General features: G+C 51.9%; 1 protein-coding gene across 12 annotated transcripts in view; it reads right to left on the reverse strand.

Annotated features, from left to right (window-relative positions):
• Positions 1-19,041, reverse strand: part of CTIF (cap binding complex dependent translation initiation factor) — a 287,368-nt gene that overhangs the window by 161,582 nt on the left and 106,745 nt on the right. For all 12 annotated transcript variants that reach the window (XM_081801266.1, XM_081801261.1, XM_081801263.1 and 9 more), the window contains 2 exons: positions 18,344-18,448; positions 12,585-12,660 (listed from right to left, as the gene is read on the reverse strand). In XM_081801266.1, coding sequence (XP_081657392.1) covers positions 12,585-12,660; positions 18,344-18,448 — 181 coding nt within the window. The remainder of the gene's footprint in view (positions 1-12,584; positions 12,661-18,343; positions 18,449-19,041) is intronic.

Below are 19,041 nucleotides of genomic sequence, written 5' to 3' on the forward strand. Positions count from 1 at the left end.
AGCTCACCGCCGCCAGGAAGGGGAACGCGACCAGAAATGGCACACTGGCTAATAAAGGAATAATGGATGCTTCACACCCTTAGCAACACCTTCCTCTTCCTCTAGCCTCAGCGGCTCCTTGCACGGGCCAAGGACAGAGGAGGAAAGGTGCTGGACCAGAATGCAGCCTGGTCTAACCAGGACTGGCTCAAGTCACCAGGGCATCACCAAGATGGCTGGAGGTGTTAGGCCAGCCCTGGAATGGTTGGTGGGGCTGCAGGTGGGGTGATGCCATTCATCCTGTGCTTCGGGGCCTCTCCAGGCAGGACCGCTGCATCACTGGTGGGTGGGTGGGCGCGTGCAAGAGTCTCTGAGCATTGGTAGCCAGGGCCCCCATAGGCCAGCTTAGGGCCTACTCACAACTCTGGCACCTCTGTTGGCCTCCTCATCCCAAGCCCACGCCACTCCCGAGCTGGGCTGGTTGGGATAGCTCTTGTTCTTGGTGAGATGGCCTGGGCCCAGCCGTGTTCTTGGTGGAGGTAGCGTTTAGTCTGGCCTTGCTTGGGCTCACCACCCTCGCCCCCAGGTGCTCCCTCCCACCTGACTGATCAAGCCCACAGGCACTCAGCAAAGGATTCTGGACGTGGTCTGGCCCAAAGCAGGGCATGGACAAGATGACCTGTCTACTGGGGGCAAGTCCTGTTTTTAAGGGACACTGGCCTGTCTCTAATGAAGTCACAAAAATTCCTTTCCTGGCCACTGAGGGAAGATGTGTACGGTCCTAGGAATTCCCTATAGGTCCCAAGAAAACAAGGATTGGTCAGGCCCTAGCCCTTGGCTTCCTAAATCCTCTTTCCATCATGCATTTTGCTGCTCAAGAGCATTTGACTGAGTCCTTATTTGGTCAAGTCCCAAGGCCTCAAGGACCCATACCAATGGCTCTCTCTACTTACAAAAATGCCCCTTCTGGTTCCTGGACACCCCCATTCTCCACAGCCTCTACTGCTTCTGAACCACTACTCACTTATTTCTACAGCCCTGAATGCCAGACCTTTTCTTTTCTCCCTAGAGAACCTCCCTGGCCACCCCCACGGTCCAGTTCAAGGTCTGCCTCCTCCAGGAAGCATAAACACAAGGAGAGGCAGGAAACAACCGGAGGACCTCACAACTGGTCTAGAATCAAGGCCTCCAACATCCACGAACTCTCCGAGGCCTGTGGCAATCTGCTTCATTGAGGACAGTTCCACGAAGGAGGGAAAGTGTGAACGGGGCCATGAAAGATGGTGGGCGATCTGGGCCAGGGGGGCGGTAAGGACACAGCAGGTGTAAGGAGTGGGGAGGGCACAGCTGGTGAGGTCCTGCTCAGCCTGAGTCCTACACAGGCAGACGGTTGCTCTCTGAGAGCTCGGTCTTAGAAGGAGCCGGGGAAACTCAACACAATCTCCATCCCCGTGCTCCCCAGATCACAGGAGGGCCCTGTGGGAGGCTTCCCAAGCACATTTCTTGACTGTTAAGCTCAGCGGTTCTGTCCTTGCTTCCAGTTATCACTGTGCTACTTAGTAAGGTCATTTCATGTACGTAGAGCAGTTTTTCGGTTTATAAAGAGCTGTCATTATATAACCTGGTTTGTGAGATGGCCTCAGGATAGCTTTGCAATGTAAGTCAAACAGGTGTATGATCCCATTTTATAGCTGGAGAAATGGAAGCTGGAAGAGAATGATTTTCGGCGAATTTCACAATGCTCTGTGCGTGGGACTGAAGGGTTCTCAGACGTTGGAAGTTCAATGAACCTCAGATTTTTGCCAGCCTTTTTTTTTTTTTTCTAACATTTAAAAAAAAAATTCTCAGAGCTTTTTACTCTGTATATTCTAGGTCAGCGTTTGACAAACTTTTTTTGTAAGGGGCCAGACAGTAAATACTTTAGGCTTTGCAGGCGGTACGGTCCCACTGTAACTCCTCAGCTCTGCCCTGTAGCCCAAACACAGCCACAGGGAGCCAACAGCTGGCGGACTGCGTGCCAATAAAACTTTATTTGCAGAAACAGGCTGGAGGGCCGGACTTGGTCTGTGCCAGTTTGCCATCCCTGTTGAAGACCCTAGCCGTGTTCTGGATCATCGAAGCAGCTTGGTAAGGGAGACAGTTGTTCCCCGGGCCCCCTAGAGCCAGAAAGCACTTGCTACCTGTTGTCCCAGCTCCTTGAGACCGCGTGGGAACCCACTCCAGACTTGGCCATAGCCTGCTCCCTAGGAACTTCCCTAGCTGTCACCAGCAAAAGCCTTCATCCCCAAGTGGTGACTTCTTGTAAAAAGACTCACAAACAACAAAAATAAAAATAGGCTTGCCTCACAGAGCATGTTGCCCCATTCCCAATAGGCCTTGCTACCTGGCGGCCTCCGACAGGAAACCATGGAATGAAGGACTCCTGGTATCCTCCTTTATTGTATGGGGCACCTATTTTTGTCCTGAGGGAGGAAGCACTGGGGGGAGTGGGGGGAGGTGGCCAGAGAGGCAGAGGGAGGGGATCTCCTAGGTAAGCATTCCTCCTTGATAGCTGATGCACTGTCTTAGGTCAGCAGGGATTGTGGGGGAGGGCATTAGAAACTGATTTTTTTAAAAAAAGCAAAAACCGTATCTCTTCCTCTTTCGAAGGTGTCTGTGGGGCTCCTCTCTCTCTTTCCATTTTTAGTGCCTTCAGCAGGAGAGGAAAAAAAAAGATATCCATTTTCTTGTTCTTGCTTATTAAGGAAATGACATTCACCCTTAACTTGCTGTACGTGACTACGGTCACCTAGAATATAGAAAATGGTTTTCCAGCACCTCTTCCTCCTCATCAACATTCCTTACAAAGGGGTGCCAGAGGAGTCGTGCTGCCTAAATTCCAGTTTCCACTCCCCCATCTATAAGCCACGTGACCTGGGCAAAGTATTTGATCTCAATTCTCGCATTTGCGTTAATATCTCCCATGGCGATAACAGTAATACCTCTGCTCTATGGGGCCGTTACATGAACTCAGAAAGGGTGGTATGCAGACCCTAGCTCAGACAGTGCTCGAGCCCCTGTGAAGGGGGCCCAGGCTCTGGACTGGGGTGCTGGGACTGAGTCCCTCCGGGACAGGAGCAAGTCAGGCCTCATTCAGGCATTCACTGACTATTTCATGAGCACCTGTATGTCCAGTGGTAGAGTGAAGACCACGAAATAAATAAAGCAAATACATGATGAATGCAATGGAGAAGAATAAGGGAGGGGGAGTGGCGAGGTATTCAAAAGGCCTGTTGAGAAGGTGACATCTGACCAGAGACAACCCATTCCCCAGGGACGGCGGGCGGATAAGCAAGGTAAGAAAGAGGAAACGTTGTCACAGCTCCGAAAGCGTGGAAAGCACTCGGCAAGGGTTTCCAGTGTTCCTACGGGGCAGTACAGTTGTTGAATGCTCTCTGAAGGAACAGTGGGAGAATCCCATGTCCCCGTCCACTGGACAGGAAGCCAGCCCCTGCATTCTAAATCAGTCCCTCATGGCTAAGACAGTGCCTTTCCCCAGAAAGGTGCTCAGTCAGTACTGTTACCCCGGGTGAATGAAGTCAGACCGTACCTCCAGTGAGACCAAGAGGGGACATGAAGTAGTAGTGCTTGGGGAAGATGACAGGCCTGGGGGTTCCAGGTAGGGCTTGGTTTTCACATGACTGTTCCTCAGCATCTTGGGTTATTTTAATAACCCTGATGCCTGTGAGTTAGCATATCCTAGAAATTTCCAGAAGTCTTAGCAACAGAGCTGGCATAGCTCTAGGGAACAATAAAGTCACTCCTTCCCATCTGGATAGCTGGGAACTGGGCTACAGCAGCTTCAATCCAGTAGGGGGGCCCAGGCCTGCCAACCCGGTTTCCAAACGGCAACAGCGCCACCTACTGGAGGAGCAAGGCTGCTCTTGCAGTGGCCACCAGTTTTATTCTTCAGGGCACCCAGTGGGGGGCGAGGGGGGCTGCTGGTTGTCATTCAGGAGAGCAGTGATTTTCATTCTCCATTCTCAAAGCTCATTTGTCCCTCAGAGGGGTGGGGCGGGCGAGATTCTCATCCTGTCCTTATTCGGGGCCAAGCAGGGGGATGGGGTGCTTAACTGCACACCTCCCTGTCCCCTGCTTTAGCGGGTCTGTCCCCTCTGTGGGTCCCGTGTGAAGAGATTGCCGTGGACACTCTCGTGAGGTCTGAACTCCCACTCCCCCTTCCCTGGCTCTGCTGGGCCCCTCAGGGGAGAGAACCTAGGGAGCACGCGTGGGGCCCGAAATCCCGCCTGACGCGGTAACGCTGGGTGTCCAGCTGGGTACCCTGCCAACTGCACGACGGTGGGATTATACAGTGTCTACTACCAAACTAGGTCAGTCACCAGAAGATCAAAGCGAGGGACCTGACCAGGTCACAGTGAGCTCATAATTAACTGCAGGCAGGCACAGAATTCAGTTTCAAAATTTCCTCACAGGAAGGCAAAAAGGGAAATCAGTTGGGTTATGCAGTTCCTCTTGTCAGACAAAAGGCGGCCGACCTCACGTTTGTCTGACAGAATTCAAGAAAAACGATCGAAATATGTCCTTATAGAAAGCCTTGGGCAAGACGCAGGATAATTCAAGACCACCATCTCTCAACTGGGGTTTCGTACAAGACACAGAAGCATCCAGGGCTGCGTGGGGAAGAGGGAGGCAGCCTCTCCGCAGGGCCCTGAGGCTGTGTGGTCCCCTGAGCTCTGGAACCTGAGGGGACGCGGGGGAGAAGCCGTTCAGCGAGTGACCACACCTGAGGGGGAAGGAGCCTTGGGTGGTGTCTGGGCAGGGGTCTCGGGCTTCTTCAGAGTCTATTCCCTGGGCTTCACATGCACGTAGTCAGGTTTAACTTGGCCTGCATTATGGCGCTCCATCTTTGCCCTCATACAGCCGGCCAGCGCCTGTTCTTCCAAGGGCAGAAGCCAGCGCTCTGGAAGGCCCCTGGCCCCACGCCAGTGGGCACCTCCCCTGCAGGCCCAGGTCAAGTCTGGTACGGGGAATGATGCCTGCACCCCTCCCTCCATGGGAAGGCACCCTCCTTGTCTATGTGGCTGATGGAGGCTTAAGGGGTGTGCCTTCCTAGGAGCAGCCCTGTGTTCCCGGGGAGGGGGTAGGACCCCCCGGAGAGATGTCGGGCCTTTGCACAGTGGGGCACATTTGGGTCAAACAGGTATGTCCCTAACACCTGTGTGTGACCACCTCCGCTCCCACCTCATCCTGTCCCTTGTTCTGGCCAGCAAGGGCCTGAGCATTGGCCTGGGTCATTTTTTTGACATTTTGCATGTTGAGCACCAATAAGGAGGCCAGGACACCTTTGGCTGCTGGGGACGTGGGGCTTGCGACTGCAAAAGCCAGACTGAGCCTCCAGAGCGGTGCGCTGGTGTCCTCTAGTGGGAGCAGATCATGGTGCAGCCAGTGTCCCTGCCTGGCCTCTGCACCAGGCCCCGCTGAGCTGGGACCACGCTGCAGCAGTTAACGGGCGATGGGCACCGCGGTGATCACATCACCGGCCTCGTGGCAGGCCGGCTAACCCCAGTCCACCTTCACACGGCTCCCAACAGAGGGGTCCCTAGGACTCCATCCTGGGTCCAACTGTGTGGGTCTCAGCTTCGGCCCTGCTCCATGGCTTCACCACCTGGAACCATGACTGATGATGACCTAAGTCCGTGTCACCACGCTCAGAGCCTCCAGCTGCCCTCCCCCCATCAGCAGTGTGGGGGAACAATGCTAGCCCGAGCTCACTGGAGGCCGCCAAGTGTTCGTGGATGCGAAGATGTGGCTGCTGGCTATCACCCACACCCTCAGCCACCACTATAGGCAGAGAGACCTTGGCGACAGTCAATATCATCAGCACCAGCCCTTATCAACCAACTAAATGCCTTTTACGGGTAAAGAACTATACCTGGAAGACATGGGCACCTGTGTGCCCTGTTCCCAGGTCCTTGGGTGCTTCCAGGAACTTGGCCCCAGTGGTCCCAGCAATAGGGATCCCCGAGGATGCCTCTGTGGAAATACAGCCAGGCAGGGCCATCAATCAGGGATAAGGGTCCTCAGCTTTGACTGGAGGGGAGTTTGGCCAGGTACCCAGGTGACGGCATCTGACCTGACCGAGGCACGCCTACCTAGGACCACTCACTGTGACGGGCACCCCATGTGCAACTCCCAGTGAGAGATAAGCCAGAGCTCCCTGGAAATAGTCATTAAGTCTGGGGGCCGCTGGGGTCAATGCTCCAGACTCAGCCATGCATTCAAGTCCCAGAGAACAGCTTCTGTAGTAGCACGGAGGAGACAGGCGAAGTCTGCAGGGAGAGGGCCCAGACTTGCCCCTGCAAGGACTCTGACCTGGGCAAGGCATAGGGGCGCTGGGGCAAATCCCAAAGCCTCCTAGATGCTAAGGAGTCTGAACAGGGAGGGTAGGGGTCAGGGATGGTGCCTCGGGCCTCTATGGGGTGAGGAGATGCTGGAGAGACAGAGTGGGGTACAGCCCTAATGCTTCTCTTCTTCTGGGGTGGAAGAAATGGTGGGCAGGTGGGCAATGGGCTTCAGGCCAAACTCTCCCTTCATCCTCCTATTTTCCTTTCTTTTTGCCTCCCAGTAGGGGAGGGGAGGCAAGGCAATACAGCAGTCCCCTCTTATCCACGGGGGACATGTTCCAAGGCCTTTTAAAACCTTAAAACCTCAGTTAGAATTGAACCGTGCGTGCGTGTGTGCACGCGCATACACACACACACACACACACACACACACACACACACTCTATATTTTCCGGGACATACATACTATGCTAAAGTTTAATTTACAAATCAGGCACAGTAAGAGGTTAACAACAATAAGATAGAACAATTATACTGTAATTAAAGTTCTGTGGATGTGGTCTCTCTCCCCAAATCTCACTGTACTGTACTCACACTTCTTCTTGTGATGATGTGAGGTGGTAACACGCCTGCCTGAGGACAGGAAGTGAGGTGAAGGACGCGGGGCCGGTGACGTCGGGTTAGGCTGTCACTGACCTTCATCGCTCCTGCACCTCAGTTGACCTCAGGTAACTGAGACCAAGGAAGGCGAAACTTCAGATTCGGTTAACTACTGAAGTTAACCACTAACCTGTAGATGAGGTTAACTAACCGTGGTTAACCAGTGTAGGTTTCTTTCTACTCCTCAAACTCTGACTTTTGTCAAAGACAGTGTATGAAGCCCCCTCATCTCTGCTCAGGCCCAAGACTCTGTGGGAGAGCTGGGGGGGTGCCCCAGGCTATGGGTGGGCTTTCTCTCCCCTTCAGTGGTCTTCAACTGGGTGCACAGTGTCTCCTTGGTGTAGCTGGAAGTACTTCTGGTGGTCACCATGGCTGCTCATCCGTCCCCAGTGACCAGCGTTCAGTGGCTGAGACCGGGAACACTGAATATCCTACATTGCATCAGACACTTTCATCCAGTTAAGATTTGTCCCAACCCAAATGCCAATAGCTAGGCTAGCTGACCCTGAGGACCCAAAGCTGGACAACTCAGCCAGCCAGCCCTGTCTGTGAGGGGCTCTGAAGAATGCTAGGAAAACTCGGAAAAATCATCCCAATGTGCTCTCCTAGGGCCTCAAATTCTACCACCACAGCTCTGCTTTGGGATCAGGAAGCCTCTCAGCCCTGCCCTAATGGTACCCATATGAAGTACAAACACCCAAGAAGAGGTGTCATGAGCATTATCATCTGTAACTCTGGGATTTCAACTCTTATTGATAATTTTGATAAAATTGCAGAATGTCCTGTGATGCTTTAAAAAATACAGATTCCTGGGTATGATTCAGTAGGTGTGGTCACCAGCCCCAATGATCCCTGCCTCCCGACAGTCACACCTTTGTGCAGTCCCTTCTGCGGTGTACCAGGGTTGGTGTGTTTGCAATCAACATATGGCATGTGGTAGAGTGATAGCATGTCACTTCTGAGATTACGTTATAAAAGATGGGGACTTCTATGTTGGATGCTCTCTCTCTCTCTCTCTCTCAGATCACTTGCTTTGGAGGAAGCCTGCTGCCATGTTGTGAGGACTCTCAGCAGTTTACGAAGAGGCCCACATGGCAAGAAATTGAGGCCTTCTGCCAACAACCAAGGTGGAACTGAGGGAACCGTGTGAGGGGGCCGTGACGGAAGGAGGCCCTCCAGCCCCAGTCAAGCCTTCAGATGGCTACAGCCCTGGCCATCAGCCTGACTACAACTTCAGGAGAGACCCCCTGAGCCAGAACCCCCAGCCAAGCTGTTCCCAGATTCCTGGCTCTCTGAATGTACATGTGATGGTAAATGTCTGTTTTTTTAAGCTGCTAGATGTTAAACTATTTATTATATGGCAGGAGATAATTCATGCAGTGGGTCTATGGTAAGGCCAGAAAGCTGTAGATTTAAAAGCTTCCCAGGCAGATCTGATGTGCAGCCAAGGTTCAGTACCATGGGTTTAGGGGCCTATCTGCTGAGAGTTTTCTGGGGGCAAAGCTGATTCAAAGTGGCGTGTGTGTGTGAGTATCAAAGCCCTGCTACTGTGTGGACCCACACTGCACATGGAGACGAGAAGTGGAGACCTCCACTACCAGCAGCCCCTAACTGCTTAAGTGTCAGACACGGCCCCGGAGAACCAGGAGTGCTTGCTGACTTATTGCTCCCTGGAAGAAAGAGAGAAAACATGGAATATGCAACCTGAGGGGGGCCTTGGCCTGATGATTTTCACCATTTGTTTAGTAGTAGAACCATTTCCTCAAATGAAATAATTCACAGTAGACTGGTTTAGAGACACCAGGGGAGCAGTTCTGGGTGAGCCCAAGTAGGGGCCCCTGAGCCTGCTTCTCCAGCCTCCCTACTCCCCACCCCTAGTAGCACCCCCAAAGAACCTCTGAAAAACCCAGGAGCTTCAGTTTGCAAACCTGTGATCTAGTCCAACTGGGTCATTTTACTAATGAGTAAACTGAGGCCCAGGGAGGGGAGGTCACACAGCACTTCTGGGGCAGAAGTCTACAGCTTGATTCTCCTGACTTCTAGTGCAATCTTTCTGCACTGCCTGGGAGGTCACTTAGGAAAAGTGCACAGGGTGGGGTACAGGGAACTGCTCCCTCTCCCACCTCGTAACCAGGCTATGGGAGTCCACCATCAGAGGGAGGGAGCATTGTTCTCAATGCTTCACATGAACTCAGTACTCAATCTTCGCCAACGCCCCTATGAAGTAGAGATTGCCATTACCTTCATTTTACACAGGAGGAAACTGAGGCAGAGTGACAATAAGTAATTAGCCCGATTCCTTGCTTAGTCAGTGGCAGGGCCAGGATTCCATAAAGTCCATGTCTGGGGTCTAGACACCAAGCCCTTAACCCCTGAGCTCTGCTGCCTCCCTCCTAGCCAGGGGCCCAGCTATTCCTACCCTTTGAGCAGAAATGAAAGGGCCTCCACTCTGCTCTGCTCCCCTGGGAGCTAGGAGACAGGCGCCAAATAGGAGAAAGAGGTCAGACCTGTTAGCTTCCCGGCCAGGATGTCCCAGGCTTCTGGCTCAAAGGCCACCAAAGGGTCAACACCTCACCTAGGGAAGGGGGAATCTGGATCCTCACCTGGATCTGTGTCTCTCAAATGATTTTTTCTATCAACAGTGAATGCTGTAGGCATTTAGGAATGGAGCAATAAAACAGTAATTTCTGAGTACTTTATCCTTTTATTGTTTGCACCAAAGCTAGCTTTATATTCATGGTGATAATTTAATACAGATCCAACCCAGAGGATGTTTCATGCACTGATACTCCATGCCATTGACCTACACACCATGGCTGAGGATACTGGTTCTTTTTTCTCTCAAACTTACAGGAAAGTTGTAAGGACAATACAAAGAACTTTCCTATGCTCCTCACTCAGATCCCCTGACTGTTAAAGCTCACCATTTGCTCTTCATTCCATCTGTGTATCTACATACCCATTATTTTTTGTTTCTCTAAACATTTGAGGACAGGCTGCAGACAGGAAGCCCCATATCCCTCAAATCCTCTACTGTGTATTTCTGAAAAACAAGGACACTTGTCTCTATAGCCATCATGTAGCCCTTCAAGTCAGGACACCAACACCCAGGCAACACTGCTCTCCCCTTGCCCCACAGATCCCCATTCACATTCTCCAACTGTCCGATAAAGTCTTCTGGTCCAGAATCTCAGCAAAGAACACACGTGGCATTCGGTCTGCCTCTTTAGGCCCCTCCAACCTGGAAGATTCCTCAGTCTTTTCCTGTCTTTCATATGCAAGCTATTTTAGGGAATGGTCCTTACATTTGTTTCCTCGTGACCAGACTCAAGCTGTGCTTTCTTAGCAGGAAACCCCTCAGAAAGGATGTTGGGTTTCTCTGTGCTGCACACCAGACAGCACGTGGTGGCTACCCGTCCTGTCGCTAATGACCTTAACCTCCATCATATGGTCAGATTAGACTCTGGCAGGTTTCTCCACCATAAGGTCACATATTCCCCTTTGTAATGAGGTGAGCCCTACATGTGCCCCAGTCTGGTACCTGGAAGAGAATTTGCAGTCTACAACACAGGGGGAGTAGTCTACACAGAGCCAAGTGGTCTCAACGAGTTATGGGGAAAGAGTTCAAAATTCAGGGAGTCTGAGGCAACTAGAGTTTGCAAGGCAGAGCACCAGAGAAGAGAAATCCAGAAATCTGCAGCTTGGGGAAACTTCCAGAGCCAGTAGAAGGCTTCCTGAAAGGAATAGACAGAACAATCCCCTGAGATCACACAGGGCTAGAAATAGTCTATGTTTCCAGTGGATGAGGTAGAAACACTCCCATTCGGAAGCAATCTCAGAGGGTACTGACTCAGTAGTAGAGTAAGATGTATCCTAGACTAAAGGCCTTCCACCTAACAAGGCTTTAAAAGCAAGCCTTGAAAAGATCAAACTCTTCGGAAGTAACTTAACTGTGCTCCAGAACAATGCCCCAAATGTTTAAATGAATACCAACAAAAATCCAGCACCCAACAATGTAAAATTCCTAATACCTGGCATCTAATCTAAAATCAGCAGGCACGCAGAAAAAAATATGACCTATATCCGGAGAAAAATCAATGAATAGAAACAGACACTGAAATGACATGGATGACAGAATTAGTAGAGAAGAACCTTAAAACAGTTATTATAAATATATTTCTTATGCTCAAGAAGATTGGGGAAAGCATGGGCATGAAGAAGAGAGAAATGGAAGAGAGAGAAAAAAGATCCAAAGTGAACTTTTAGACACGAATAATACAACATCCAAAATGAACAATATACTGGACAGTATTAATGGTAGGTTAGGCTTTGCAAGAAAAGACTAGTGAACCTGAAGACATAGCAATGGAAACTATCCAAAATGAAGCACACAGAGAAGAAAGACTTAAAAAAAAAATTAAGCAGTTTGGTGAGCCGTGGGAAAATATGAAGAAGCACAGCAGACATATCATTGGAATCCCAGTGGTGGGAGGAGGTGGTAGCTGAAATTTTTCCAAATTTTTTTTTTTTTTTAAGATTTTATTTACTCATTCATGAGAGAGAGAGAGAGAGGCAGAGGGAGAAGCAGACTTCCCGCAGAGCGGGGAGCCCGATGCGGGACTCGATCCCAGGACTCCGGGATCATGACCTGAGCCGAAGGCAGACGCTTAACCATCTGAGCCACCCAGGCGCCCAAAATTTTTCCAAATTTGATGAAAACCATAAACTTACAGATCCAAGAAACTCAATAAATGCCAAGTAGAAGAAACAAAGAAAAACCAGCTCAAGGCACATCCTCTTCAGATTGCTGAGACCTTGACTGTACATTCGACTGTCTCTCATTAATGGGCCCAAGGCATGAACACTGAACCCACAAAATGGGACAAGCACAAAAGGAGCAGGAAGAGAATGGGTGCAGGTGAAGTGGCATGAGATTCAGAAGAGAAGGAAAGGGTGACGTGGTGAGTGTGGTGGCAGGTCAGGGTCAGAGCAGGCTCAGTCACCTAGGAGACTGGCTCGCACTCCGTTGTGGCAGGTCCCCACCCCGTACCCAGATGCAGATTCCTACTATTTCTGCACCAGAAGCATCTAAAGACTCAGATCTGCTTTCTCTTTGCTGAGTGGATCCTATTGTCCCGGAGCCTGGCTCAATTCAGGGAAAGGAGCCCAAATGGCGATAAAATCAGCAAGCACAGCGGACACCTGGAGGCTGGCAGGACAACTCCACTTTTCAAAAGCCTAAAAATAGCCCTGACCACGCTGGAAATGCCAGCAGCCCCACCAGTCCCACTGGAACACACTGCAGGACGCCTCACCTGCAGAGATTTCAGGTCAAGGGACAAAAAATTTCCAAGTGCGCCGAGTTGCCAGAGCATGGCCTCATTTCATCTCTGGGGGATGTCAGGCCTGCCACCGATGCCTATAGCATAGCCAAGAGCGTGCCGCCACACGCATCACCATGGGACACCCTGGACCTCGGCAGGCGCCCACCCCTGCCCATCTCCCACTGCCAGAGCAAGGGGCCAAAAGAGCAGGTAGGCTCTGCCCAGGCGGAGGATCAGGCCTGGCTGGGGGGGTTGGAGACTCTGTTCCTGCACCTACCTGCCAGGCTGGGAGGACCTTCTCGATGTCATTCAGGTTGATGCCATCCCCATCTTCTAGCTTCCCTTTTCCACACCTGGACCAGAAAAGACAGAAAGGCACTGAAAAGTCGGCATGTTCATGCATCCTATCCCGGCCCGGCAAGCAGGAAGAGCAGACACCTGGCCTTGCCTCCCCAAGGCCTGCAGGATCAGTCTGTCCCACCCAGAGGAAACAGCTCTGGAGAAGCATGCCTTCCTTCCTCAGGCCTGGCAACACAGGCCCTGCCTCGGGAACGAAGGACTTTGTGCAGGTGGGCGTGCTGGGACCAGTCCCGGGGCAGGGAGCACTAATGTGACATCCAACCCCCAGGGAGGGTAACAGAGGTACCAGAGCTCCCCTGGATCCTTCCAGGCAAAGACGCTAAGCTCCCTGCCAATGAATACCCCAAAACCTATCACAGCTCCAGCAAAAGCCCATCATCTCCCCCATTATACCAAAGGGACAATGAATGAACAGAAAGACCAAACAACTTTCTTGAGGTCACACAGGCCAGCAACAGGGACTTCTCCTTCCTTGGCCTGCCTCTCAGCCCGTCCAGCGAGCCCACTCAGATGCTGATGCTTTGTCTTCATGCCCTCCGTGGGCAGGCCTACCATCAGGGCACAGACACTGGCCTCGATTCGCTATCAAACGCCCATGTCTTCTGTGTAATGAAGGTGCAGACTCGGACCCGACTGCCAGGCTGGAACCCCAGCTGCATCCCTTACTAACTGGGGGACCCTATGCAAGTCACGTAACCTCTCCGGACCTCAGTTTCCCCATTTGTAAAATGGGGATCATTAGTAGTGTCTAACTAAGGTGGTAGGAGGATTAAACCAGTTAATGTATCTAAGTGCTTACAATCATGCCCGGCGTGCACGAGCGTGCTCGCACACGCACACACCCCCATATATACAACCATATTTACATACCATATTTAACGGCAAACATATTATTATGGTAAATATGGGTAATAATCACATCAAGTTATAATAAGATAAATAATATGGTGCCACTAGGGCTAACACTCCTAGTACTAATACTGTTTACAACTATCTTACTAGTACTCCTACTATTACTGTTTTGCTACTTTTTTTAAAAAAAGATTTTATTTATTTGACAGAGAGAGACACAGCGAGAGAGGGAACACAAGCAGGGGGAGTGGGAGAGGGAGAAGCAGGCTTCCCGCGGAGCAGGGAGCCCGATGCAGGGCTTGGTCCCAGGACCCTGGGATCATGACCTGAGCCGAAGGCAGATGCTCAACGACTGAGCCGCCCAGGCGCCCCTGTTTTGCTGTGGCTGCTGCCGGGGAAGAGAGCACCAGCAAGGAGACCGATTAAGAGCCTAGACCCTGGAGCTGGCCTCAGCCCACGAAAGTTACTCATTTCTCTGCGCCTCCGGGCTCCCGCAATTTGTCGACGTGAATAATGCTCCTGCCTCCCTAGGTTTGGTGAGTTTTAAATAATACGAGGTGAGCACTGGGAACGGTGCCCAGGATGGATTAGTGACCACTGCTCTCATTGTTATTATTAGGGACCCAGGCATGGTGAGGGCTGCCTGGTGTGATGGCTGCGGCATTTTCCAGCTGCAGAATTAATGCAACTCTCAAATTTCAGAGCATTTATTTGTTCAATATTTGCCGAGCATCTCTTGTGTTTTTGGCCTTGTTAACCTCCCTTGGAGTCATGGAAAAGAAATCTGGTGTAGTTCCTGCCCTCCACAACTCAACAGCTCTTGGGAAACAAATCCTAAACTCATCTGACAGGGCAGTGAGCCTGACCACCAGTAGGGGGCAGCATGTGATAAGCGTCAGGGAAGCCTTACAGAAGGCAGAGCCGGGGTGGCTGCATATATCCTAGCAAGACTTGGGTGGGAGAGGGCAGAGGATGTGAGCTATGCCCCCGTTCAACAAGTGTTTCTGTGTGGGCTCCAGCTCAGGCTGGGCCCCAGTGTAAACCATGCATAGACTGGGCCTCTCGGGGCAACCGAGGGCAGCCCAGGAACCGACAGGAATGCTGCCCAGACCGTCCAGAGGCATCCAGAATGGTCTGGGGCAGAGCGAGGGAGGTGGGTCATGAGCTGGCCAAGCAGAGAACTCGGGAGAATGTCCTGGGCAGAGGGCAGCAAGGCAATGGCCTGGAGCTAAGCCCAAGTATGTTGCCAGCTGGGATGTCAGCCTTCCTGCCAGGGGAGTGGGGCAGGGGTGGGGGTGGGTAAAGGGGCAAGATGGTGCTAGAGGGCCGGGGCTGGAAGGACAGCTCAGGTTCTGGGAGGTGGAGCTGGGGTTGGGAGGGGTGTAAGGAGGGTGTGAAGGGCATGAGGGAAAAGAGGAGAGTTCTTGCTCCCGCTGCCCCCACCCCAGCCTCCTGATGCCCTGGGCTGCATGTAGGTAAGGAGGCGGAGAAAGGTCTGGAAACATCCAGCTACCTTTTAACTACAGGCTGGCTGGTGAAGGTGCCAATGGCTTGCATCTGTATTTCATGCTTACCATGGCAGCGGGAGGTGTGGAAGCTGGGGGCCGCTGGCTGACTGGAACGGCTGACACCCTCACCCCCAGATCACATACGCTACCCCCCACCTCTGGACTCCCAGCTGCCCCGAGCTCCAAGCACACGCTACACACCAGCTTAGCTCAGCACAGGCGCCTTGGCAGCCCCTGGGGGCGGCAGGGGACTGCGTGCAGGGAGAGCTGCTGTCCCCCTAGACCGTCCTGCCTGGGATTCGGAACTCCCTGGAGGGACTGCAGGTTCGGAGGGCAGAAGGTTGCTACCACCCAGCTGAGTCACTGCTGCCAACAGGGTTTCCAAGGCAACAGCCTTCTCTGATTTCTGTCCCTCCATGGAAACATGGGCTGCGGGAAGCCTTGGCAACCAACCTTGGTACCCTGCTTCCGAGGGATGCTGCAGTGGCTGGGCACGTGGAGTCCGCCCCCAGTATGGCTGGACTCTAAGGGTGACACAGTTCCTGCCTCACCCACAAGGTGGCCACTGGATGCTACACCCACGGTCCCCCAGGAACCCGGGGAGGCCTGGTCTCGCCTCTGCTCTATCCCATTCTAATAGGGTGCCTCCATGCTGAAGGCCATCTCCCCTCTCTACCCAAGCAAAAAAATGCTCTTAGGAGCTCTGATGGAACCCACACAGGCAGGATGATGGAAAAAGGAGCCGTGGTGAGAGGCTGGGGTCTCCTGGGAGAGTATGAGGCAAGTGATGGGTCTCTCCCCAGAAAAATTTATACAAGCACGTGATTTTGCATGAAACTTTAAGGGGGTTAAGCTGATTCACAGATACTCTGTTATGGTGACCTGGGCACTGGATGGCGTCAGAAGGCCTTAAATCATGGCTCTTCCACTTGGGCAAGTTAGTCTGCCTCTCTGAGCTGCATTTCTCTCATCTCTGAAATAGGGACAAGAGCATCTCCCTCCCTAGATTGTTATTCATGACACTGGTGAGACCAGGGTGGCCAGAGAGGGGGTGCCCACTAGGGTGGGGTAGGGAGCAGGTGAGAGGCAGTTATGTTTAATATAACCAATAATACCAGTTATGTTTAGATCTGCAGTGACGGGAGGCGGGAGTGAACAGGAAGGGATTGGAAGGAAAAGTAAAAGCCATCGCATAATTAAAAAAAAAAAAGGGGGGGAACAACCAGTGTTGGCTAAGATGTGGAAAAATCAGCAACCCTGAATATTGCTGGTGGGAATGCAAAATATTCAGCCTTCGTGGAAAATCGTTTGGCCATTTCCTCAAAAACTTAAAACATGGAATTACCATGTGTGGTATTGTGATTTATATAAGATATATTTGGTCTGTGTCCCCAGTCCTGGTACAGAACTAAAATCCTTGGAATTTCTTAAGCCAAGACAGAGATCAAGGTGTCTTTTGTTATGTTAATGAGGCAACTTTTGCAAAAACACCTAGGGAACCTAAGGGAGGGGGCTACTTGACAGGGGACCCAACTATATGATGGGAGGGTTAGAACTTTCAGTCCTGACTCTGACCTCCAGGGAGGGGAGAGGGGCTGAAGTTGGAATCAATCGCCAATGGCCAATGATTCGATCAATCACGACTGTGTAATGAAGCCTCCACAAAAGCCCAAAAGGAGAGGCTTTAGAGAGCGCCGGGGTGGAGAGCACGGGGAGATTCCGGGAGAGTGGCACTCTGGACAGGGCATGAAGCTCGGCACCTTTCCCCATCCCTCGTCCTATGCCTCTCTTCCATCTGGCTGTTTCTGAGTTACATCCTTTTATATAAACCAGTCATTTAGTGAGTACAGTGTTTTCCCAACTCCCATGCACCACCCTCCCCCCAGCAAATCAATAGAAGCCAGGGAGGGGGTCGCTGGAACCCCCAATCTAGAGCCAGAGATCTGAAGCACAGATGACAGCCTGGCCTTTTGACTGGCATCTGCAATGCGGGGAGGGGACAACGTGTAGGACTGAATTCTCAACCTGTGGAGTCTGACACTTTTTTCCAGGTAGATGGTGTCAGAATTGAGCCAGATCGCAGGATACTCAGCTGATACCAGAAAACTGCTTGGTGGTGTTGGGGAAAAAACCACACACACTTCAGAACTGGTGTCAGAATTAGACTGTGTGACTCAGCAATTTCATCCCCAGGCTCATACCCCGAAGCATTGAAAACAGGGACTGAAACAAATAGTTGTACACGAATGTTCATCGCAGAATCATTCACAATAGCCAGAGCATGGAAAGAACCCAAACGCCCATTAGCAGATGAATGGATAAACAAACAGGGATAGAGCCATGTGATGGAATATTATGCAGCCACAAAAAGGGATGAAGTGCTGATAGATGCTACAATGTGGATGAACCTCAAAAATACGCTGAGTGAAAGAAGCCAGAGCCCAAAGACCACATATGATCCCATTTCTATAAATATCTGGAAGAGGTAAATTCACAGAAACAGAAAGCACACGGGTGGTTGCCAGGTATAAGAAGGGGCTGGGGTGTAACTGCTTAGTGGATCTGATTCTATTCTGGGCCGTTGAAAATGTTTTGGAACTACAGGGAGGTGGTAGCTACCCCATATTATGAAAATACGCAACGAAACTAAATTGAACACTTCAAAATGGTTAATGCATTGTTATGTGAATTCTAAGTTAATAACAATCATTTTAAAAAGAAAGGGAAAAAACCCCCATCTGTCTCATTCCCCTGTGTCAGTCACATTGCTGTCCTGAGGTCAGCCCAGGCCCGGACACATCATTAAGAGAAGAAGGCAACACTGATACACGAAGAAAGCAGAGGATGAGACAACCCGGTGTTAAGATCAAACACTACACCAGTGGTTCTCAAAGTGGGGTCCCTGGACCAGCAGCACCAGCATTCCTTGGGAACTTGTTAGGAATGCACATTCTCAGGCCCCAACCCAGAACTTCTGAATGGGAGTTCAGGATGTTCTGGCTGTTTTGACAAGTCTCCCAGGGGTCCTGATCAAATGTGAGACCCACTGCACTCGATGGCTGACAAGCAGAGCCGCGGTGGTCATGAAGAGGAGCAGGAGCTGCGGATGGAGGGGGCTGGGCAGGGAAGCGTGGAGGGATTCTGGAGAGAGGCCAGTGAGCCTGCAGTTCTAGGTGGAGAGCCTCCCTGGACATCAGCCACCTATGTGTCCCCAGTTCAGCAGAGATGCCTGCCTGCCCAGAGAAAGGCCCCTCTCAACCCCAGGACGGCTGCAACCCCACCCATCCCCATGTAAGAGCCCCTGGTCACTCCTTACCCTTCCCAGTCGATATGTGGCAGGGGCTGCTTGGGCGTGTGTCTCAGCTTCCGGTGGAACTGGGTGAAGTCCAGCTTTTCAGGCTGCAGGTCCCAGGTGGCACCACTAGAGGATGAGAAAAGGTGAGGAAGTGAGGTAAGGGGGCGACTAGCCCAGTTACTGATGGGGACCAGATAAGTGGACAGAGGGAGTGTCCTCACAAAGAGGTGGGCTGGACGGGGAAGGCCCCCACCAGTCAAGGGCAGGATGGACAGAGACCCGTCACTCGGAATGGAGGCTGTGGTGTCAGCTCTGTGCTCACAGACAAAGGGGCAGGAAGCTGCGTGCGAAGCCCCCACCTCTCCTCCGCGCTGCTGGGCAATAATGCGGGCCTATAAAACACAAGTGTCGGTCTGATGCTTACCCTACAGCGGTCCCCTAAAACACTTCAGAGTTTGCTTTCACACCTACATTTGAGGAAGGCTGGAGAAAAAGGAGGCCAAAAACCTGAAGCTTCTGATAGCAGCTCAAAATGGAGGCAAGGCAGCTCTGAGGTAGATAAGGCAAGTCAGCACGGCAGGACGCCGGCTGCCACCAGCCCCAGCCCCAGTCCCAGGAGACCATGGTGCTTCTGTTCTGAGTCTGAGCCAGGGGTGTGCCTGGAGCATGCCCAGTGTCGGCCAGCTCCAAGCCAGGGGCAGAGTAGGGCTAAAGGGCCA

The sequence above is a fragment of the Leptonychotes weddellii genome, chromosome 13 (genome assembly GCF_054177405.1).
Source record: "Leptonychotes weddellii isolate Sample4059 chromosome 13, ASM5417740v2, whole genome shotgun sequence".
Taxonomy (NCBI): Eukaryota; Metazoa; Chordata; class Mammalia; order Carnivora; family Phocidae; genus Leptonychotes; species Leptonychotes weddellii.